We start from the raw sequence: 25,173 nt of genomic DNA on the forward strand, positions 1-25,173 counted from the left end.
TTGAAAAGCACAGGGCAAGGGCCATAACTCTGTAAACAATTGTAAACAGCACCAATTTTCGAAACTCAGTCTTGACCAGTACCTCTTATATAAGCATGCAAATTTTCATTCATGTAATTTCAGTAGTTCCTGAGAAAACTTGCCCCGATTTCACACAGTATGCACTAAGCTGAATAGTACTGAACAAGGGAGATAACTCTGTAAAACAATGAATAGAAGACACCAATTTTGAACTCATTTAAGATCGTGACAATAATATTAGTGTGTAAAATGTCATTTCTTTGACTCAAATAGTCTTTGAGAAAATTTTCCCCTTTGAGAACCGGAAGGACAAAATCCGTTCCTATATCCCCGGCCCCATTCCATTCTGACCCATCCAGTGTTCCTAGATACAAGGGCTATCCACTCTCTGCCATTACGTTCTAGCCATGTCAGCACTTGATATTTTACAGTACTAGTTGCCTTATGTAGGTGTTCAAATATGGCTGCTGCGGTGGCCATATTGAAATATGGAATTGAACCTTGTCAACGAATCAAGGAGTCTTCATTGTAAGATGAAGCATTTGAAGTTCCAGTTTCATTGGTCCTTTTCAAACAACTTTCAAAGTGACGTTGACTGTAAATATGTCAAAATCTCTCAGATAACATGAGATAAATGTCTTCACCATATACCACTTTGGTGAAATCCACAAGCAGATGCGCCCGTTCCACAGAGCAATCTTAGTGCTACGATGATCGTAACAATGTTAAAGCATAGGAGTTACGATCACCTTAGCTTAAGGATTTGCTTTGTGGAACAAGGCCCTGATGTGGTGCTAACAATCCCAGAATCAAAGTCAGGATGAATCAGAGATTTGAAGCAACACCCCACAGATCTAAGGGACATAGCCCTACACTGCAAATTCAGGCACAGCAGGGGACCTGTGTCCTAACATAATCTTGGGGTGAGGTGAGGTGAGGCGGAATGGAGTTTAACGTCGTGTTTAAGATTATTACACTTATATAGCGACGTGCATGTACGTGTTTGTCTGTGTGTGTGACTGCTTATACCAGTCCGGATTGATGCCGATTTTTAGTGCTAGCCCACTGAGATACCATGCCGCAGTTTAACATGAATACCCCACTCAGACACAGTATACTGAATCCGAGCTGACCAGTCCTTGTTTAGCCCCTTAATGCCGAGAGACAGACAGGGTAACAACAAGTACCATCTTTTAACGTCTTTTGGTATGACACGACCAGGGATCAAACCCCGGACCTTCCGCTCTCCGTGCGGACGCTCTACCACTAGACCACAGAGGCGGTCTAACATAACCTAGAGAGTAAATTTGAAATATGCAAAGGAAACTTATAATTGATGTAAACCAGCATTCAGCTTCAAGATTGCAGATGCCTTGACCAACAGATGGAGAAACAGGCCATGGCTTATGCCTACTTGTGCTGTGCCCTAGTGAGCTTCATATGCTTCAGTAACTGACAATAGAGATATAAACGAAAATCCATTAGAAACTGTTTTGTTATGTGTTTCAGAGCCTATCTGACAAGTAAAGGCTTGTACACAAGTTGTTACAAAAAGGTATCTGAAGAGGATGAGTGTTGCATTATATCTAATACTCAGGTAAATGTAACTTTATATAAGAAAAAATGAAAGTTGACAAAATAGGAAAAGTAGTGATGAAATAAAAGGTCATGAAGTTCACAATATCACAGATAGTAAGCTCACTTGACAGGTGCAAGCTAAAATAACTGTTTTCTGAGAACATACACAAATACATATTTCTTTTAAATTATTTTACAAATGATACACAGCCACTTTAAGCTCCCACATAGACGACAAGATGAATTTATCATACATGTACATTAATTTATTACAATATGTACAGTGTCCTGTTCACGGGTTCATGAAATAAAATTTCCCATTCTCATGAGCAGAGTAAAATCCATGAGTTTTATATTCATAATCTTGTCTAAATACATTGTAAAAGATAGCTCAGAAGTTTTAAAATATCAAAGCCTTGCTGCCTGAATAAAACCAAAGTCTGACAATTCTAAAGACTTGTTAGATCTTCATGAATACCAACAGTATACTTACAATGAAATGAAGACAAACTGAGCAAATCATTAGCATCTGAACTCCTAACAAAATGATGAACCAGCATTACATTATTGGAAACAATGCAATCCTGGCATTGCAACGTCACCATAACCTCAACACTACTGAAGAAGAAAGAGAAGACAACTCTGCAAGCTCAACATCCTCGATCATCCAGTGTATTATATAGCCAATCTATTACGATAAATACCCTGGACACTTTTGCCATCACATCTTTGTTTTGAGCCTGATTCGAACAGTACAAGATTAAAAATAGCCGTCCAATGATAAAACTTTATTTTGTGCTAAGATGGTGATCGGAGAAATGATATACTGACATTGGTTCCCAAATAAACATATATGGTGAGTGTTTCCTCTATATCTCCTGGGCCAGCATTTCATAAACCTGCACCAGCCACTGGATCCTTTCCCGTGGTTCTAGCAATCTTAAATTACCATCCCTTGATTTTCATCAACATTTAACCGACCAATCAAACATTGAGATAAGGAAAACGGAAAAGGGTAAGGGAGGTGGACATGAAGACATCCTTTCCGTCAGAAAGATGAGTTCCTTCTGTTCAATCACGTTTTCATTGTTGAATTTCTCACAAACTCTATCGTAATCAATGAGACTGGCCGCCATGTTGTTTATATCACCAACCCAACAAATGTTGGTTTGAAACTCGCAATTTAATTAGCGTAGCGTAGCAAAGGAAATCGGCTAATGAGGATCAAGGGCATGTAATTTGAGAACGCGAGAACCATGGGAAATGGAATCCAGGGCTTAGGGTAGGTTTACAGAACTGAGAGCCCTGGAGAAACAGAGCATGTGGTGAATGGCACCAGGGTATTTCTTGTAACAGAATGGAGACAATATACTGGAGACCCAGGGATGCATGCTCAAAGACGCTGGGTCAAATACAAATGTAAGGAGTATTGTAATGAAGATACTACTACTATTCACAACTGCTCCCTTGAATTGAAATGTGCAAGATTTTAATGAAATTATTTTAAGTTAGAGTTGGAGTCAACTGGTCCTTCACTGAATCCTCCTGCAGAGACTGACGGGTTTCATGTCCCACGACTGTCATGGTAAGAATGACAGACATGACTTGTCCTCCATACAGTGTCCTTCCAGCCAGCCATGCTGCCGGCAATAAGAAGGCCGATGTCGTCAACTGCCTGGTTACAGCACTTTGTAGCGATTCTTGTTTGCATTTGGAATATAACAATTTTGCTGAAACAGAAAAAAATATCAGTGAGAGCTGGTATTTAAGTTTGTTTGTTTGTTGTTTAACAACGCACTCAGCAATTTTCCAGCTATATGACGGCGGTCTGTAGATAATTGAGTCTGGACCAGACAATCCAGTGATTAACATCATGAACATCACTCCACGCAACTGGGATACGATGACATGAATAAATCAAGTCAGCGAGCCCGATCATCCGATCTCGTTAGTTGCCTCTTACAACAAGCATAGTCGCCTTTTACGATAAGCAGGGGTTGCTAAAGACCTATTCTACCCAAGGTCATCACGGCGTTTAAGAATAAGATGAGAATACAAATTTTTCAACGGTTCATCAACTGCACTGATTAATCTCACTAACATTGGTCATCATAATGTGGACGACAGTCCTTGGATTCATTTTCCCAATTGTGTACATCGATAGTTGAATAGCCAGTGCCTTGGTCTCCCAAGCAATCTTAATACATATACTGAAACACTTTCAAAACACATTCCTGGATATTTGATTTATTTTTAACATTTGGCAAACGTCAAAGTTGTTCTGGATACATGGACAAATAAAGAGCAAGTTGGTGCCATGACATGGCCAGAACCAAACGTCCCCATGAAGTTTACAGTGAGACATACAAAACTCCTCCCTACCAGTCTGACAAGTTCCTCCCTGATGAGACGTGTGATCTCCTTCTTCGCCTTGGAGATGGCGAGCTCGCTTGTGGCCTCGATAGCCAGATACAGCTTGCGCTCTCCTTCTTTCAGATCCTTGTCATTGGGCACGTAGGTTCCTCTCACCGTGATGCCAGCTTCCGAGTACTCGCAGATCTGAGCCAGAGCTTCCTGCAAGGATAAAAAAATACAAGATGAGCAAATGGATTGTGATCAGAGTCATTTATATCGGATTAACATATAGAGTGAGTGAGTGAGTAAGGTTTTACACCGCTTTTAGCAATATTCCAGCAATATCACGGTGGGGGACAGACATTGTACCCATGTCGGGAATTGAACCCGGGTCCTTGGCGTGACGAGCCAACGCTTTAACCACTAGGCTACCCGACCGCCCCGATTAACATATAGAAACAGTTAAGTACAGGTATGTCTTTTCTTGATCATAGAGGGGGCAACCAATATTCATCCTCTAGATTTCTAGATTTGTCAGCACCATACATAACTGATTATACTGTTCAAAGCAGCATTGAACCAAACTCACTCACCCTTGATCTCAGAAAACTCCTAATTCATAATCTTTGAAAACAAACTTCTGTTGTGCATGTACATGTTCAACATATCACTTGACACAGACAGGCCTAGGTTGCTGGGTACCTGGAATCCCCAGAGGAGTTGCTAATGGCTTGTTACTGAACATACAGATACTGATTTTCAATTCGTGATAATTGCTGCTGCTGTCTGTCAACCCTATAAACCCGTTATTGCTACCTTAATCCGAACTGTTGAAGAAATGACTGACCTTGGATGTGACCTTCCACCTGGCTGTCTGAGGGAAGTCGTTGATGTCCAGCTCCTCCTCGTAGCGTTTGAAAGTCTCGCCAGCAGACTCCTGTTCCTTCTCCTCCTCCGCCTGTGGCCGGTACCCGATCTTGGCATGGATCTTCTCTGCCATCTGCTCCGCAATAGTCTTGGACTAAAAGAAGAATATTCAGTTATTAGAAAACACACAGTATCTATGGATACACTCTGACATATCATTTAACATGCCAACACTGTGTGGTGGGAAAGCAAGTGTTCACAGTGTTAATGGACAGCGACATTTCATTGAAATTCATTCCCCATGATTCTATCCCATGTGGAGTGTTTGTTTGTGTCACTTGTTTGTTTGTGTCACTTGTTTGTGTCACTTGTTTGTTTGTGTCACTTGTTTGTTTGTGTCACTTGTTTGTGTCACTTGTTTGTTTGTGTCATTTGTTTGAGTCACTTGTTTGTTTGTGTCACTTGTTTGTTTGTGTCACTTGTTTGTGTCACTTGTTTGTTTGTGTCACTTGTTTGTGTCCGCCATGCGGATAAATGTCTCCTATTGTATTCCCTGTTGTCTTGTTTGTCTGTCAGATAACACAGCACTCAGCAACATTCCAGCCATATGACAACAGGAAGTAAATAATCTACTGGACCAGGCAATCCAGTGACTGAAATGAGGGTACAGGGTACAATGACACCAAGGCAGACCATCATTCCATTGGCATCTGGGGACCTATTCCTACCCTGAATCCCCACACAGGGACTCCCTCAACTTACAGCAACTTGTGGAGCAGCTACTGAATCTCCCTTCAAGATAGCTGCTGCAGCCTGCTGGGTAATATCCTGGGCGTCAGGTCCCAGGTTGCGCTGCATGTTGATACGAGCAGCCAATCGTTTAGCCAGCTCCAGTTTCTGCTGATTGCTCTGCTGTTGTTGCGTCTGCTGATTGGCTATGGGCTTGGCCACATCTGTCACACGCTTCCGGCTAGCGAACATGTCTTCAATCTTCTGGTCAATCTGTAGCAATCGAGAGGAAAGAAGGTTGCTAGTTATGTTCCTATGTCATCCACAAATACACATTTTGATAAATTACACCCACAGCCAACTCAGTATACATGTTTCACTTTGCTTTCTCTTCAGCAGTGTAAACACTGCATCTTCACTCATTAGCATCTGAAGGCAGTGTCCCAATCAGCAACATATGTTATATTTGGGATAACACTTTCTTAGTAAAGTACAGATTCTAGTACCTTTCTGGGGTTGAGTTCCATCCGGGATTCAAACCCACAAAAATGAAAGTCCAAGCCCTGGTATAAGGATCACATGCTTTGTGTACCCCTCTGACAAGTGTAAATTGGCACGGCTCCCAAGGCCAAAAGTTATGAATACACAATGTAACATTTGTTACATTTGATCACTTCCTAAATGGCATTGTGTATTCACGGCAACATTGATGAAAACACAGAAAACACTGAATTTCGGACTAGGAATAGCTTCTAATCATATATAAGATCACATAATAATCATAACAATGTATTAAAATAACAAATGCAAATTCATATTGTGCTGTGGATATGCCCTAAAGTCTGCCCAAGGTGCTACACAATCATTATCCCCATCAATGGATCAGTGTCAATCAAATGACTTTCTCCACAGATTGCAGCTACTCACATCCATGCCGGCATCCTCATCATCTGAGTCCTGCAGACCTAGTGCTGCCTTCTGCAGCTTCCTCCGCTCATCAGCCAGCTGGGCCTCGGTCTCATCAAACTTGAACCCTTTCCCACGAAACCCGCTGGAGCTCTTGACTGTTCGCCCCTCCTGAAAATAAACAGGATATGACAGTGTAGGTCCAGGGACCTGTGGTAACATATGTTTCCAGTGGGGCAAAATGGCTCCCCTCTGTAAAAACAGTGGTGAAATTTAGGAGCCACCTAAATAAGAATAAAACACAACACAAACTGTGATATTGCTTTGATGAGATTAAACAATATCTCTTAGGAGATAATACAACAATGAAAATGGCACAACAAAGAGAGTCACATGAAGGAGGCCAAACTCACAGCATCAAATTGGCAATGACAAAGCTAGCAGAATCAGAGTAGGGATCTCATAATATCCTAACCAGACATGCACATACCAGCTAGGAAGTAAGAATTTGCTTTTCTTACAATATTGACTGATGTTTTATATTGCTTATAGTTTCTGATTATTAATACAAATAATTCATTCATTTTAATCTTAGGCACCATTTGGCAACTGTGATATAAATATCAGTCACCACTGTGAATGTTCAGTCTAAACTGCTACAGAATCAATCAAAACATAGATCTCAGTGGTCCTTTGTCGCTTTGTTATAAACAAGTTCCAATTTTTTCTTTGTTTGGAATAACATACATTAACAAACTGGTACAAGCAATGAATACAAGAACTGATTTTATCATGATTTAAAGACAAGACATAAACTTTCAGATGCATAAGGATCACAATGGCAAAACTCTCAAAGATGACACAATTCATTGAGCCAAATTGCCTCCCTTATCACTGGCAAAATCTGCTGATCTAAGTATGAAGATTTCCCCCCAATTATCATATTTGATCCATGAGCAGATTACAGACGGGTTTCACTGTACCGACGGGTTTCACTGTACAGACCAGTTTCACTGTACAGACCAGTTTCACTGTATCGACAGGTTTCACTGTACAGATGGGTTTCACTGTACCGACAGGTTTCACTGTACAGACGGGTTTCAATGACATTACCCTGGTTTTACTAAAGTGGTACACAATACAAACCTCTCAGACCTGTGCCCATCATCCTGAATTGTTATATACTATCGCTCTGTGACATAACCCTACTGACCAAACACTCTCCCACCCAGAGTTCCATGTGGCCAGCATAGTACCTCTGCCACAGGCCAGTGCCATGTGACAATTCGTCACATCTTACACAGTCCATTCAAGATATTGCAGATGTTTTTCATCTGTTTCATTTTTAAAAAGTCTACACTTCTAGATAAATATGTGTCATAGAATGGTTAACTTTCATTGAGAAAGCATCCTAAATAGTGAAAAACTATTTCCATTTGCGTAGTTATCTTTTGTTTACGTTGGTTGTACGGCTCACGTGCTGTCATCGAAGCCATGGAGAGCTAGCGATACGCCCACTTTGATGTACCAATATATATTGTAGTGCACCTCACAGTCGCAGTTGTAGCAGCATATCTACATAATTATGCAAAATAATATGTAAAGCGCCCCAAAATACTTGCTTTAGGCTGATTTCTGATTCCAGAAAAAGTGCATTTGTTTACAAACAAGAGAAAAGTCCGGTCATGTGATATGCAAATTAACCTGTGGCAGTGGTGTTGTGCTAAGTCACCACTGTGCCGGAGTATGCTGTCCAAAGCGTTGTAAACTCCCAACTTACAGCCTTAGCTCTCTCCTTGTAGTCATTCCACATCTGTGTCAGGTCTGCAGGTACAGGAGAGTTGGACAGGTCCAGGGCCTTTATTATGTCCCCTGCATACCTCTCCTGCTCCGGAGTAAAGAAAGTGTAGGCAAAACCCTTGTTCCCTGCTCGTCCTGTCCGGCTGAAAGGACAGGCATGGTTTTCTTAACAAATATTGAGAACATATGTTTCATGACTGCATGTACAAGATTCATACAGATATGGAACACTAAAGTTCAAGGCCTTTTCATGGCTTTCAACTGTGATATTCAAGGCTTTCTAGTGTGAGGGGCTGTGTGGGTGGGTAGGGGAGGGACTGTGTGGGTGGCTGGCTGGTTGGGTGGAGATGGTGTGGGTTGGTGGGTGAGGGGCTATGCGGGTGGGTGGGTGAGGGGCTGTGTGGGTGGGTGGGTGGGTGATTGGCTGTGTGGGTGAGTGACTGTGTGGGTGGGTGGGTGCCTGGTCAGGTGAGGGTCTGTGTGGGTGGGTGGGTGCGTGGGTGGGTGAGTGGCTTTGTGGCTAGCTGGGTGAGTGGCTGTGGGTGGGCGAGGGGCTGTGTGGATGGGTGGGTGGGTAAGTGCCTGTATGAGTGAGTGACTGTGTGGGTGAGTAACTGTGTGGATGAGTGACTGTGTGGGAAATGAGTGTGTGGGTCGGTGAGTGTGTGGGTTGGTGACTGTGTGGGTGAGTGAGTGTGTAGGTGAGTGAGTGTCTGTGTTGGTGAGTGACAGTGGATGCGTGACTGTGTGGGTTGGTGACTGCGTGGGTGAGTGAGTGACTGTGTGGGTGAGTGCCTGTGTGGGTGAGTGAGTGTGTGGGTGAATGAGTGACTGTGTGGGTGAGTGAGTGTGTGGGTGAGTGACTGTGTGGGTGAGTGCCTGTGTGGGTGAGTGACTGTGAGGGTGAGTGACTGTGTAGGTGAGTGACTGTGTGGGTGGGTGAGTGACTGTGTGGGTGAGTGACTGTGTGAGTGAGTGTGTAGGTGAGTGAGTGACTGTGTGGGTGAGTGACTGTGTGGGTGAGTGACTGTGTGGGTGAGTGACTGTGTGGGTGAGTGACTGTGTGGGTGAGTGACTGTTCGGGTGAGTGAGTGTGTGGGTGAGTGACTGTGGATGCGTGAGTGCCTTTGAGGGTGAGTGACTGTGTGAGTGAGTGCCTGTGTGAGTGAGTGACTGTGTGAGTGAGTGACTGTGTGGGTGAGTGACTGTGTGAGTGAGTGACTGTGTGGGTGAGTGACTGTGTGAGTGAGTGACTGTGTGAGTGAGTGACTGTGTGAGTGAGTGACTGTGTGGGTGAGTGACTGTGTGGGTGAGTGACTGTGTGGATGAGTGACTGTGTGGGAAATGAGTGTGTAGGTGAGTGAGTGTGTAGGTGAGTGAGTGACTGTGTGGGTGAGTGTCTGTGTGGGTGAGTGACTGTGTGAGTGAGTGACTGTGTGGGTGAGTGACTGTGAGGGTGAGTGACTGTGTGAGTGAGTGACTGTGTGGGTGAGTGACTGTGTGGGTGAGTGACTGTGTGGGTGAGTGACTGTGTGAGTGAGTGTGTAGGTGAGTGAGTGACTGTGTGGGTGAGTGACTGTGTGGGTGAGTGAGTGTGTGGGTGAGTGAGTGTGTGGGTGAGTGACTGTGTGGGTGAGTGACTGTGTGAGTGAGTGACTGTGTGAGTGAGTGACTGTGTGGGTGAGTGACTGTGTGAGTGAGTGACTGTGTGAGTGACTGTGTGAGTGAGTGACTGTGTGGGTGAGTGAGTGTGTAGGTGAGTGACTGTGTGGGTGAGTGACTGTGTGGGTGAGTGACTGTGTGAGTGAGTGTGTAGGTGAGTGAGTAACTGTGTGGGTGAGTGACTGTGTGGGTGAGTGACTGTGTGGGTGAGTGAGTGTGTGGGTGAGTGACTGTGTGGGTGAGTGAGTGTGTGGGTGAGTGACTGTGGATGCGTGAGTGAGTGACTGTGTGGGTGAGTGCCTGTGTGAGTGAGTGACTGTGTGAGTGAGTTACTGTGTGGGTGAGTGAGTGTGTAGGTGAGTGAGTGTCTGTGTGGGTGAGTGCCTGTGTGAGTGAGTGCCTGTGTGAGTGAGTGACTGTGTGAGTGAGTGACTGTGTGGGTGAGTGACTGTGTGGGTAAGTGACTGTGTGAGTGAGTGACTGTGTGAGTGAGTGACTGTGTGGGTGAGTGACTGTGTGGGTGAGTGACTGTGTGAGTGAGTGACTGTGTGGGTGAGTGACTGTGTGGGTGAGTGACTGTGTGAGTGAGTGTGTAGGTGAGTGAGTGACTGTGTGGGTGAGTGACTGTGTGGGTGAGTGACTGTGTGGGTGAGTGAGTGTGTGGGTGAGTGACTGTGTGGGTGAGTGACTGTGTGGGTGAGTGACTGTTCGGGTGAGTGCCTGTGTGGGTGAGTGACTGTGGATGCGTGAGTGAGTGTCTGTGTGGGTGAGTGCCTGTGCGAGTGAGTGTGTAGGTGAGTGAGTGACTGTGTGGGTGAGTGTCTGTGTGGGTGAGTGACTGTGTGAGTGAGTGACTGTGTGGGTGAGTGACTGTGAGGGTGAGTGACTGTGTGAGTGAGTGACTGTGTGGGTGAGTGACTGTGTGGGTGAGTGACTGTGTGGGTGAGTGACTGTGTGGGTGAGTGTGTAGGTGAGTGAGTGACTGTGTGGGTGAGTGACTGTGTGGGTGAGTGAGTGTGTGGGTGAGTGAGTGTGTGGGTGAGTGACTGTGTGGGTGAGTGACTGTGTGAGTGAGTGACTGTGTGAGTGAGTGACTGTGTGGGTGAGTGACTGTGTGAGTGAGTGACTGTGTGAGTGAGTGACTGTGTGAGTGAGTGACTGTGTGGGTGAGTGAGTGTGTAGGTGAGTGACTGTGTGGGTGAGTGACTGTGTGGGTGAGTGACTGTGTGAGTGAGTGTGTAGGTGAGTGAGTAACTGTGTGGGTGAGTGACTGTGTGGGTGAGTGACTGTGTGGGTGAGTGACTGTGTGGGTGAGTGACTGTGTGGGTGAGTGACTGTGTGAGTGAGTGACTGTGTGGATGAGTGACTGTGTGGGTGAGTGACTGTGTGGGTGAGTGACTGTGTGGGTGAGTGACTGTGTGAGTGAGTGACTGTGTGGGTGAGTGAGTGTGTGGGTGAGTGACTGTGTGGGTGAGTGACTGTGTGGGTGAGTGACTGTTCGGGTGAGTGAGTGTGTGGGTGAGTGACTGTGGATGCGTGAGTGAGTGACTGTGTGGGTGAGTGCCTGTGTGAGTGAGTGACTGTGTGAGTGAGTTACTGTGTGGGTGAGTGAGTGTGTAGGTGAGTGAGTGTCGGTGTGGGTGAGTGCCTGTGTGAGTGAGTGCCTGTGTGAGTGAGTGACTGTGTGAGTGAGTGACTGTGTGGGTGAGTGACTGTGTGGGTAAGTGACTGTGTGAGTGAGTGACTGTGTGAGTGAGTGACTGTGTGGGTGAGTGACTGTGTGGGTGAGTGACTGTGTGAGTGAGTGACTGTGTGGGTGAGTGACTGTGTGAGTGACTGTGTGAGTGAGTGACTGTGTGGGTGAGTGACTGTGTGAGTGAGTGACTGTGTGGGTGAGTGACTGTGTGAGTGAGTGACTGTGTGAGTGAGTGACTGTGTGGGTGAGTTACTGTGTGGGTGAGTGACTGTGTGGGTGAGTGACTGTGTGAGTGAGTGTGTAGGTGAGTGAGTGACTGTGTGGGTGAGTGACTGTGTGGGTGAGTGACTGTGTGGGTGAGTGAGTGTGTGGGTGAGTGACTGTGTGGGTGAGTGACTGTGTGGGTGAGTGACTGTTCGGGTGAGTGAGTGTGTGGGTGAGTGACTGTGGATGCGTGAGTGAGTGTCTGTGTGGGTGAGTGCCTGTGCGAGTGAGTGACTGTGTGAGTGAGTGACTGTGTGACTGTGTGGGTGAGTGACTGTGTGAGTGAGTGCCTGTGTGAGTGAGTGACTGTGTGCGTGAGTGACTGTGTGGGTGAGTGACTGTGTGGGTGAGTGACTGTGTGAGTGAGTGACTGTGTGAGTGAGTGACTGTGTGGGTGAGTGACTGTGTGGGTCAGTGAGTGTGTGGGTTGGTGACTGTGTGGGTGAGTGAGTGTGTAGGTGAGTGAGTGTCTGTGTGGGTGAGTGACTGTGGATGCGTGACTGTGTGGGTTGGTGACTGTGTGGGTGAGTGAGTGACTGTGTGGGTGAGTGCCTGTGTGGGTGAGTGAGTGTGTGGGTGAATGAGTGACTGTGTGGGTGAGTGACTGTGTGGGTGAGTGAGTGTGTGGGTGAGTGACTGTGTGAGTGAGTGACTGTGTGAGTGAGTGACTGTCTGGGTGAGTGAGTGTGTAGGTGAGTGAGTGTCTGTGTGGGTGAGTGCCTGTGTGAGTGAGTGACTGTGTGGGTGAGTGACTGTGTGGGTGAGTGACTGTGTGAGTGAGTGACTGTGTGAGTGAGTGACTGTGTGAGTGACTGTGTGAGTGAGTGACTGTGTGGGTGAGTGACTGTGTGAGTGAGTGACTGTGTGGGTGAGTGACTGTGTGAGTGAGTGACTGTGTGAGTGAGTGACTGTGTGGGTGAGTTACTGTGTGGGTGAGTGACTGTGTGGGTGAGTGACTGTGTGAGTGAGTGACTGTGTGAGTGAGTGTGTAGGTGAGTGAGTGTGTAGGTGAGTGAGTGACTGTGTGGGTGAGTGTCTGTGTGGGTGAGTGACTGTGTGAGTGAGTGACTGTGTGGGTGAGTGACTGTGTGGGTGAGTGACTGTGTGGGTGAGTGACTGTGTGGGTGAGTGTCTGTGTGGGTGAGTGACTGTGTGAGTGAGTGACTGTGTGGGTGAGTGACTGTGTGAGTGAGTGACTGTGTGGGTGAGTGACTGTGTGGGTGAGTGACTGTGTGAGTGAGTGTGTAGGTGAGTGAGTGACTGTGTGGGTGAGTGACTGTGTGGGTGAGTGACTGTGTGGGTGAGTGAGTGTGTGGGTGAGTGACTGTGTGGGTGAGTGACTGTGTGGGTGAGTGACTGTTCAGGTGAGTGAGTGTGTGGGTGAGTGACTGTGGATGCGTGAGTGAGTGTCTGTGTGGGTGAGTGCCTGTGCGAGTGAGTGACTGTGTGAGTGAGTGACTGTGTGACTGTGTGGGTGAGTGACTGTGTGAGTGAGTGCCTGTGTGAGTGAGTGACTGTGTGCGTGAGTGACTGTGTGGGTGAGTGACTGTGTGGGTGAGTGACTGTGTGAGTGAGTGACTGTGTGAGTGAGTGACTGTGTGAGTGAGTGACTGTGTGGGTGAGTGACTGTGTGGGTCGGTGAGTGTGTGGGTTGGTGACTGTGTGGGTGAGTGAGTGTGTAGGTGAGTGAGTGTCTGTGTGGGTGAGTGACTGTGGATGCGTGACTGTGTGGGTTGGTGACTGTGTGGGTGAGTGAGTGACTGTGTGGGTGAGTGCCTGTGTGGGTGAGTGAGTGTGTGGGTGAATGAGTGACTGTGTGGGTGAGTGACTGTGTGGGTGAGTGAGTGTGTGGGTGAGTGACTGTGTGAGTGAGTGACTGTGTGAGTGAGTGACTGTCTGGGTGAGTGAGTGTGTAGGTGAGTGAGTGTCTGTGTGGGTGAGTGCCTGTGTGAGTGAGTGACTGTGTGAGTGAGTGACTGTGTGGGTGAGTGACTGTGTGAGTGAGTGACTGTGTGAGTGAGTGCCTGTGTGAGTGAGTGACTGTGTGAGTGAGTGACTGTGTGGGTGAGTGACTGTGTGGGTGAGTGACTGTGTGGGTGAGTGACTGTGTGAGTGAGTGACTGTGTGAGTGAGTGACTGTGTGAGTGAGTGACTGTGTGAGTGAGTGACTGTGTGGGTGAGTGAGTGTGTGGGTTGCTGACTGTGTGGGTCGGTGAGTGAGTGTGTGGGTTGCTGACTGTGTGGGTGAGTGACTGTGTGGGTTGGTGACTGTGTGGGTGAGTGAGTGTGTAGGTGAGTGAGTGTGTAGGTGAGTGAGTGTCTGTGTGGGTGAGTGACTGTGTGAGTGAGTGCCTGTGTGGGTGAGTGCCTGTGTGGGTGAGTGACTGTGTGGGTGGGTGACTGTGTGGGTGAGTGAGTGGGTGAGTGTGTGAGTGAGTGAGTGTGTGGGTTGCTGACTGTGGGGGTCGGTGAGTGAGTGGGTGAGTGACTGTGTGGGTGAGTGACTATGTGGGTGGGTGAGTGACTGTGTGGGTTAGTGAGTGTGTGGGTGAGTGCCTGTGTGGATGAGTGCCTGTGTGGGTGAGTATCTGTGTGGTCGAGTGACTGTGTGGGTGAGTGACAGTGTGGGTGAGTGAGTGTGTGGGTGAGTGACTGTGTGGGTTGGTGACTGTGTGGGTGAGTGAGTGTGTAGGTGAGTGAGTGACTGTGTGGGTGAGTGCCTGTGTGGGTGAGTGACTGTGTGGGTGAGTGACTGTGTGGGTGAGTGACTGTGTGGGTGAGTGACTGTGTGGGTGAGTGTGTGGGTGAGTGAGTGTGTGGGTGAGTGACTGTGGATGCGTGAGTGCCTTTGTGGGTGAGTGACTGTGTGGGTTGGTGACTGTCTGGGTGAGTAAGTGTGTAGGTGAGTGAGTGTCTGTGTGGGTGAGTGCCTGTGTGGGTGAGTGACTGTGTGGGTGAGTGACTGTGTGAGTGAGTGACTGTGTGGGTGAGTGACTGTGTGGGTGAGTGACTGTGTGGGTGAGTGACTGTGTGGGTGTGTGACTGTGTGGGTTAGTGACTGTGGATGCATGAGTGCCTGTGTGGGTGAGTGACTGTGTGGGTGAGTGAGTGAGTGAGTGTGTGGGTGAGTGACTGTGTGGGTTGCTGACTGTGTGGGTGAGTGACTGTGGGTCGGTGAGTGAGTGTGTGGGTTGCTGACTGTGTGGGTGAGTGACTGTGTGGGTCGGTGAGTGAGTGGGTGAGTGACTGTGTGGGTGAGTGAGTGTGTGTGTGGGTGAGTGCCTGTGTGGATGAGTGCCTGTGTGGGTGAGTATCTGTGTGGTCGAGTGACTGTGTGGGTGAGTGACAGTGTGGGTGAGTGAGTGTGTGGGTGAGTGACTGTGTGGGTTGGTGACTGTGTGGGTGAGTGAGTGTGTAGGTGAGTGAGTGTGTAGGTGAGTGAGTGTCTGTGTGGGTGAGTGACTGTGTGAGTGAGTGCCTGTGTGGGTGATTGCCTGTGTGGGTGAGTGACTGTGTGGGTGGGTGCCTGGTCGGATGAGGGTCTGTGTGGCTGGGTGGGTGGGTGGGTGAGTGCCTGTATGAGCAAGTGACTGTGTGGGTGGGTGCCTGGTCGGGTGAGGGTCTGTGTGGGTAGGTGGGTGGGTGAGGGTCTGTGTGGGTCAAAAGCACCTTTGACAACTGAGCCACTCATGCCCCTACATGATGTGTTTGTCTGTTGTTTGTTTGTTCATTTAACGCTACATTCAGCAAAATGCCAGATATATGATGGTGGTCTGCATCTTATCAAGTCTGGACCAGACAATCCAGTCAATGACATCATGAGCATTGATCTATCCAATTGGGATACAATGACATGCAGCAGCCAGGTTGGCAAGTCTGACCACCCGATCCCGTACGTTGCCTCTTCCCTGGATCTTCACAGGGAACATGATGCCAACTTACATCACAAACATCATAACATCGGTACAAACATACTGACCAAGTCTTACAACGAGCTAAGATTATTAGCTACCTATAAACCCCAAAGGTCAGATCTTACAACAGTAATGATAATGGCTCCTACTGAATACATCCCTGCTGAGTTCACACAAAGAACAACTTACCCGCATCTGTGCACGTAGTCCTCGTAGTGGTTTGGAACGTCATAGTTGATGACCAGTATCAGCTGCTTGACATCCAGGCCTCGTGCCGCCACGGACGTTGCAACCTGACACAAGTAGAACACAAAGAACATACATCATTGACACAAAGAATGCAGGGAAAGACATGGATGCATGCAGAAATGTGTCATGGCTCAGTTGTGATGTGTAGATGTGCCAACAAGAACAATACTGCTGAAACACTCCTATTTTATAATGACTACTGTTCTCCTCTCTCATACCTTCTTCTGACTGCTGGTACAGACTTTCTACATATAAGGCATCTCAAGAACTGAGAGGTCTCCAAAATTGATAATAAAACATCACCTGTTTCAAAACATTACCTTACTCCCTAAGACAAGAGTTCTTGGCTGAATTACCAACTGTTAATACAATAAATTTCAAAAGTCTTTTGAACTCCATAAGAATGAATCTCATAGCGAGTTCTACAGACTGGTCCAGAACTGAGACATAATTTAGTCATTTTGTGATGTCATGAGCAATAAATGAAGTCATATTGTTCTAAAAAATTCATCAAAGTGATGTGACACATAACTCCAATAGCTCAATCAGCATTGAGAATCGTTAAAAGGCATATATGCAAATATCAAATGTTCACACCCCTATGGAAAATGTATTCTTAATGCTTTAAATACCATTAAATCCCCTTGATCATGTTGATGTGAAAACACTCCACATAAACAGTCACTACAGGAAACAAGTACCTTCAATCAGGTGAGCTAAAAAGCAGAAAATGGAAGTGCTCCAGTAAAATCAATGGAGCCAAAAGGTTAAGACATTTAGGGGCAAATCATCAGAACAAATACATTCAACACATTACGAAAGAAAAATCCCAAAAGAGCATCCTATTACCAGAAGCTTGATGTTCCCATTTTTGAAGTCCAGGATAGTGCTGTCCCTATCGTACTGATCGATGCCACCGTGTAGAGACAGACAGGGGTAGGAGTGCCGCATCAACTCCTTCATCAGCTCATCTGCGTTCTCCTGCTTGTCCACAAACACCAGGACACTGCCGTGTTCCTGATAGATGCCCAGTAACTCCAGCAGCTTTAAGAACTTCTTGTCATCCTCCAGGATAATCTGAAGCACAACAAACAGATGATTACTTCGTCATCCTCTAGGGTAATCTGAAGCACAACAAACAATTACTTCTTGTCATCCTCCAGGATAATCTGAAGCACAACAAACAGATGATTACTTCGTCATCCTCCAGGATAATCTGAAGCACAACAAACAGGTGATTACTTCGTCATCCTCCAGGATAATCTGAAGCACAACAAACAGGTGATTACTTCTGTCATCCTCCAGGATAATCTGAAGCACAACAAATAGGTGATAACTTCTTGTCATCCTCCAGGGTAATCTGAAGCACAACAAACAAATACTTCTTGTCATCCTCCAGGATAATCTGAAGCACAACAAACAGATGATTACTTCTTGTCATCCTCCAGGATAATCTGAAGCACAACAAACAGGTGATAACTTCTTGTCATCCTCCAGGATAATCTGAAGCACAACAAACAGGTGATTACTTCTTGTCATCCTCCAGGATAATCTGAAGCACAACAAATAGGTGATAACTTCTTGTCATCCTCCAGGGTAATCTGAAGCACAACAAACAATTACTTCTTGTCATCCTCCAGGATAATCTGAAGCACAACAAACAGATGATTACTTCTTGTCATCCTCCAGGATAATCTGAAGCACAACAAACAGGTGATAACTTCTTGTCATCCTCCAGGATAATCTGAAGCACAACAAACAGGTGATTACTTCTTGTCATCCTCCAGGATAATCTGAAGCACAACAAACAGGTGATTACTTCTTGTCATCCTCCAGGATAATCTGAAGCACAACAAATAGGTGATAACTTCTTGTCATCCTCCAGGATAATCTGAAGCACAACAAACAGGTGATTACTTCTTGTCATCCTCCAGGATAATCTGAAGCACAACAAAAAGCCTATTCTTTTCTCACATGCTCCTGGACAATAGAAACAAACAGCCAGACACAACTTCTGCTGAATCCATCAAGCCATATTGGCAATATAAAATGTTTATGGATGGAAGTCAATGGACAACTAAAGCTAAAATGGAAAGAAAACTAAAGAAACCAATTTTTCTGAATCTTAACACTTACTACATGTTGTTCAACTTCTTTGCACACAACACTCCGACCTCCGACCTGAATTTCTAATGGCTTGTTTAGAATCCTTCTTGCCAAGGCCTCCATCTGTCTTGGGAAGGTGGCAGAAAACATCACGGTCTGACGATCAGGTCGAATGTTATCCATTATTCTCATCACCTTGAAGGAAATGTGAACAGTCATTAACACAAGCCAGTTAGGTGACGACTGACCATGATTACATTTGTAACTGTGGCATCTAATTTTAAATATAAGTTGTCTATTAAAAACACGAGTGAGATACTGACTGGCGACCTATTACACCCTACTATACCCACAGGGTGTGGCCACAAAATTGCCTTTATTTCTGGCAAACCTTTTGACCATGGAAACAAACTCCAAAAAGGAAAAAGAAAATTCACAACAGTCAAGTTTCTCGTTTTATGTACAGAGGCCTTGCATAAAATGTTGGAGCATAAAGCAATCAGTATGTCTGTTTGTCCATCCATTTAATGGAGTGGATAAAAACAAAATGTCCCTACCTACCTACTCTATGACGGGATACCTATGAAGATCTGGGTTAGAATACTGAATAGGTATTCGGCAACCGATGCTTGTGAGTGAGTGAGTGAGTGAGAGTGTGAGTGTGAGTGTGAGTGTGAGTGTGAGTGTGTGAGTGTGTGAGTGTGTGTGTGTGTGTGTGAGTACTAGTCCGAACTGATGCCAGTTTATAGTGCTAGCACACTGAGATACCATGCTGCAGTTTAACATGAATACCCCACTTAGACACAGTATTCTGACTCCAAGCCGACCAGTTCTTGTTTAAGCCCCTTAATGCCGAGCGCCAGACAGGGTAACAACAAGTACCATCTTTTAACATGTTTTGGTATGACATGGCCGGGATCAAACCCCAGACCACAGAGGTGGTTCATAAGAGGTGACATATGGAATTGGGTGGTCAGGCTTGCTGACTTAGGTTAATGCATGTCATCGTATCCCAACAGCATAGATTAATGCTCATCATGCTCATGATGTCAATCACTGGATTGTTTGGTCTAGACTGGATTCTTTACAGAACGCTGTCATATAGTTAGAGTAATGCTAAGTGCAGCATTAAACAACAAACAGAATCATACAACTTGGTGGAGAGATATTTTAATAATGGCTCGATATATTGAAACATGTGATAGTTTGACTGCATCTCACCTGAGGTTCAAATCCCATGTCGAACATCCTGTCTGCCTCATCTAGAACTACATACGTACACCGGCGCAGGTTGGTCACACGGCCTGGAAAACACAAGCCAGGAAACAATCACAATCCATTTTAAGCCTTTCAGTAACAATAACAAAATGCATCACAAAGCATTGTATGTTTTCTAATTACAAACTTTACATGTCCACTCGTTTAACACTAAATGTATGAAAGTCATAATAACACGGAAACAACCAGGCTCCTATTCAGACAGAGTAATGAAAGATGTACATGAGTATCTTGGATCTAATTTCACAAAATATATACCAAAATATTCCAAAGGCAGTCTGTGCCAAAACCTTTGAGTCTACTCGCCTCAACCTGGCCATAAACATCATTTTCTGTTTGATGTTATTAGTAGACTATTACTATCTCAGATAACTAGACCGATCAGAATGTTACTTGACTCAGGCTTTGAACTTGTGGCGAAAGTCACAGACAGCAAACATATATTTATTATCATCTTGCAAAAAGAATATATTTAAATTTGATTTTTTTATAAAACAAGTTTTACTTTGTCTGATCAGTTTCCTTTTCCATACCTGAATTGCGAAACAAATGCAAGAGACATAACTCTCATCAGTTTCAGGAATGAAACAGTTCAATGTGATTTCAACAATATCATGAACAATATAATCATCAACCCTGGTGATGTGTTACCATGGCAACTGACGATGCTGACGATCCTCTCCTCTCGCCGATATCATGTGACCTTTAAAATATAAGTCTTGTATGGCAAAGCTATGCAGCCTGAGTGAAGAGAATAAAATTGATTACACCGTATGTGCGGAACACAGGCCCTACCTACATCCTAACACAGCTACCTGGGAGTGAGTGGGTGAGTGAGTGGGTGAGTGAGTTGTTTAAGCCACAATCAGCAGTATTACAGCTACATTCAATATCATTACAGTCAGATCTCGTGCTCTCTGTGTCCAGATCTGTGAAACCCTGAATAGGAGATCAAGTCAGGTGAAAACTGTGTGAACTTGGACAACCCAGTCTCAATAAAAGTTTGATCTGAACAAATGAGCGAGCGAGTTGGGCTTATCGCCGCTTTTAACAGTATTCCAGTTATATCGCGGGGTGTCAGCTTAATGTGGGAGAAAAGCCCGAAATGATGCAGGTCTCAGACGTTTACCACTTCAGTGAAACCCACGAGCACGGGTATGGTGCTGACAAACCTAGAAACATAATTAGGGCGAACTGGGATTCGAACACACAATCATAGGTTTCTGGCGTACCCAGGGGACGCAACTCTGCACAGCGAATCGCGGCGCCTTAGACGACTGGGCCACCCGTGCCCCCTCTGAACAAATGAACTTACAGAACATGAATATGCCCTCAGCAGTACAACATTTGGGATGTTGATGCCATAGCAGTCAGAAAAAACAGAATGTACAAAATATCCTAAACATAAAATAGAGCCGCCTATATTTATTCCATTCTGAACTACCTGTTTATGTTCATTTTCCAGATGCAAAAGTCAAATATCTGCTCTGAATGTTTTGCTCAGGGGTCCGGAAAATTTAAAATCCTAATCCCAACTTTTGCTCCATTGTCCATACACTGATTTGAAAGTTCACCTAACATGACTGCTTTGGGTTAGTCAGATCTTCACGCATATCATATCGGAGCAAAATATCTGATCATAAGGATATTGCAGCTACATCTTTGCAGCCTGCACAACACGTTGTGAACAGAGATTCACAGATCAAAGCAATGAGTTGGTCCATATTCAACTGATGAGTGAGTTTGGTCTGGTGCCACCTTAAACAATATTTCAGTCATACCATGACATGTTAGCCAAGTGTGGGACGAAAGCACCAAAGTGATGTTGGTCATGGAGGTTTATCACTTTGGTGAGACCCACCAACATGAGAATACTGCTCACAAACCAAGGAACCTTATCCAGGTGACTCTTGGATTTGAAAACCAACAGCCACCAGATCCTGGCAGAGCTAAGGGACACAACTCTTCATGGCCATGCACCACTTGGCTAACAACCCCTCAAGCCTGATGTGACACTCCAGACATAATCTGCCACTGTAAACAGGTGTCTTCAAGCCAGCATTTCTCAATGCTAACACTGTCTACATGTACACATACACAAAATTAGATATGGCTTTGCTTTGCAATTCAGACAATTATACATGACAACTTTTCCTATCAAACTTACCTGCCTTTGAAACATGAAACAATGTTAAATGAGACACGACATCTCTTAATGTACAGAAGCCAACAAAAGAAACAAAAGTTTCATCTACAGGCATGACAAGCAATAAAAATCATCATCATGATCATACCATGACACCTGGAAACAAAAAGGTGATGTATTAGTCTCGAGTTTGCTCAAGGACATTGAGGACATATATCCAGTATCTCCATACATAATACTGACAACAATCAACACGAGTAGCCACTAAACATTCCACTTCTGTAGTCTTTATGCATAACATTTCAAGGCTACTTCTAGCCTGATGATGAGAAGTAGCCTCGAAAAGTACATACAAAATACAGCTGACGTCCATATATCCTGTGTCTCTAATGCCTATCAAAGACATTAACATCTCTGTAGCAGACATTTAAGAAAACATAATCTCCAATCGGACTCCCTGCAAACTGCATTGCCAATCAAAATGGCTGATATTTTTCGTAAACCCCTGGTGTCGTCGCTGATTTTCAGTGATTCTTTCGTAAAACTTTCACCGTTATTTTGCCTTAAAGGCCAAGGGAATCTGGTTCGGCAGATTATAAGGATGGGTTATTCTCTGGCATAGACATTTTATATTTATAGAAACTATGACCTGCCTAAGCATTAGGGCTGGGATGGGTAACTCGGGAAATCTGGTTTGGTGGGTCCTGAGTAGGACCCGGGTACCCACAGTACTACCGGACCCGTTGTTAGTCATGTGATATATTGTTTAATGACAAAAACTATATAGGACTCAATGTGGTAACACTACAAGTCACTGATACTCGCATTTCTTTCTTACTATGCACCTATTCCTTCTGATTTTATATGCTTAAATAAAGATAAAACCTCAGTAAACTTCAGTGTATGCCTGACCTGATCGTTTTATACATATATGTAAATAGTTTTTGCCGGGCTGTCGTCAGACAATCAGACACTATGTACCCAACTCTCGACACCTACAGCAGGTACCCAGGTAGGGTTGGGCCGGCTAGTAAATTTGGACTTGTCCCAGCCCTACTAATGACATATTAACCTGACCACAGTGCATGACAAGTGGGTAGTTTATTACCTAGTTTCAAGTGACAGTGACACAATTAGATTCTACAATTACTCAATACCCAATGAAATACCAAACACATTTACCTACTACCTTAAAATACCTATTTGTTTAAATAAGCCTTAAAACATTTCATTTATGATTGGCTGCACAATCAATCCGCGAATCATTGTGTGTATACCGAACAATTTGTTTTAAGGGATTAAGAGATTCACAAATATTACCAATAATGACGAAAATTATTTCAATTCCACAAAACGAAATTGGTTGAAAACATGCCTATCCTGTCGCATCATTATTTACACTTTGGAGCGCATTAACCTGACAGCTATGAGAAAATCAAGCTCATGATCAAACAAATTTAAAACAATGACGTGACATGTAAACAATGACATGTCAGTTTTATATTTTAAATCTATACATATACATAAACACTGTAAATGCACACAATCAGAATCAGAGGATGAGAACAGACCTACATAAGCACATGCCGCGCTGAAAAACAAAGCTACCTTATTACAAATATACCCACCATTATTGGCAGCCAACATGTCAATCATTCTCCCTGGTGTGCAAACGATCATCTCGCAGCCTCTCTTCAACTCCGCGATCTGTTCCGATATTCCCGTCCCGCCATACACGCACACGCACCTCAGTCCCATGGTTCTGGAGAATTTCTTACATTCCGATGAGATCTGTAGTGCCAGCTCACGGGTGGGCGTCATTACCACAGCTGTGTCATACAAAACAAACACTGTGTAGCAAGGGTGTTTTCAGGAATTATATCAGTCAAATGTCAAATGTCTAACTAGGATTATGAATGAATATATTATCATGGCTTGAACTAATTCCTCAAAGAATGCAATATTACCAATACCATGCAGAGTTCTAGATGAGCTGCGTATTAGAGTAAAATATGCATGAAATGAACTGATATACGCAGACAAATCAAATACACAGCACATCAAATACACAACAAAAACAATAAATAAATTAAACAAGTGCATACATGACAACTGTTAGATAAAAAGATTGCGTATATATATATATATATATATATATATCTTAATATATCTTAAAAAGTCACTGATTGGTGCTTCTAAAAATAGCATCCAATGACAACACATCTTTCTTATAATACTATGTTTGGAAACAAATGGCTTCCCAGAGAGGTCGTTAAAAGCATTTCCTAACAGATCAAAACAAAATTTAAAGCTCTCCAGAGTTGGAAAGGGTTCTTATCCCCACGATACGTTAGTTGGGGGCATTCTTGATGAATTGATTGAAAAGTGTTGTTTGTCAGAGTGAGTTGTGATAATTTTGATAATTTGAGTGAAGTTATCTCGTCAGTCACTAACTCTAATGCATGGAAAAAGCATGACGGTAACCATGGTAACCGTGTGTCCAAAAAGACAACAGATGAATGGAAACACAGAAATCCTTGGCTGATAGTTGGTTGTAAAGACAATGAAATGTGACTGTGTTGTCGCTCCTGTCAGGAAATGAAAACTAGTCTTTTTCTTAACAGCATCTGGGCTTTAGAAGGCACACCAAGAATACAGATTTCAAGCATTTAACTAAAAAACCCAAATGTCAAGAAACAGGGGGGTAAAAAAAATTCCCACCAAAAATTGTTGATGCCCAATCAAAATCAAACTCAAATAACCAAAAGCTTGTCTAGACTTAGAACTCTGACCCTACATAAAGTGAGTGAGTGAGTATGGTTTTACGCCACTTTTAGCAATATGCCAGCAATATCACGGCGGGGCACACCAGATATGGGCTTCACACATTGTACCCATGTCGGGAATCGAACCCGGGTCTTCGGTGTGACGATCGAACGCTTTAACCACTAGGCTACCCAACCGCCCCCCTACAGAAAGAAACTAAACATGCTAAATGGTTATCTAGCCCTTTTATCACTAGGGTGCATTATGGCCCGTGTTCATGAGAGATGTTCTTCTTCGGAACAAGCCTGCACGTGCTATGTGCTGAGGTTGGATGATTTGATTCAGACGTGAAGGAAGCAGGTCCTAATTCTTGGTTTTGCATTGTCACGTAAAGCGTAAAGCATTTGTTGAAAGTCTACATCGCACTTAACCTATACAAACACCATCTTTCAACAGATATCCGCAAGACTGTTGATAAATCGTTGCTCTAGAATCACCATGACAACTTACCTATGGGACCATCTTCGTCTTCTAGTTCTGCTTGATCCAGCACATGTCTGAACATTGGGAGGAGGAAGGCGAGGGTTTTACCGCTGCCGGTCTTGGCAATACCTATGAGATCCCGACCTGACATCACAGCTGGGATTGCCTGGGCCTGAATAGGTGTTGGCCTCTCATATAGATGTCTGCAAACACAAATTGAACTGGAATGGTGTTTGCATTACGTGTATAAACAGCAGCAGTCAAATCCCAAACATTTCTCTAATGCCCCAAATCATCTTCACAGGAAGCATGTACCATTCAACTTTAACCCAGACAGGTTGTTAAACGCTGCA

General features: G+C 44.7%; 1 protein-coding gene across 1 annotated transcript in view; it reads right to left on the reverse strand.

Annotated features, from left to right (window-relative positions):
* Nucleotides 1-1,850: 1,850 nt before the first annotated feature.
* Nucleotides 1,851-25,173, reverse strand: part of LOC139468268 (probable ATP-dependent RNA helicase DDX46) — a 44,040-nt gene continuing 20,717 nt past the window's right edge. The window contains exons 10-21 of the mRNA XM_071250119.1: nt 24,848-25,023; nt 23,200-23,400; nt 19,369-19,451; nt 18,178-18,342; nt 16,891-17,118; nt 15,982-16,085; nt 8,237-8,399; nt 6,478-6,627; nt 5,584-5,823; nt 4,802-4,975; nt 3,982-4,173; nt 1,851-3,329 (exon numbers count right to left, since the gene is read on the reverse strand). Of these exons, the coding sequence (XP_071106220.1) occupies nt 3,279-3,329; nt 3,982-4,173; nt 4,802-4,975; nt 5,584-5,823; nt 6,478-6,627; nt 8,237-8,399; nt 15,982-16,085; nt 16,891-17,118; nt 18,178-18,342; nt 19,369-19,451; nt 23,200-23,400; nt 24,848-25,023 (1,927 nt within the window). The 3' untranslated portion in view covers nt 1,851-3,278. The remainder of the gene's footprint in view (nt 3,330-3,981; nt 4,174-4,801; nt 4,976-5,583; nt 5,824-6,477; nt 6,628-8,236; nt 8,400-15,981; nt 16,086-16,890; nt 17,119-18,177; nt 18,343-19,368; nt 19,452-23,199; nt 23,401-24,847; nt 25,024-25,173) is intronic.

Source organism: Haliotis cracherodii, unplaced genomic scaffold, assembly GCF_022045235.1.
Source record: "Haliotis cracherodii isolate W230 unplaced genomic scaffold, xgHalCrac1.p SCAF_2, whole genome shotgun sequence".
In the NCBI taxonomy this organism is placed as follows: Eukaryota; Metazoa; Mollusca; class Gastropoda; order Lepetellida; family Haliotidae; genus Haliotis; species Haliotis cracherodii.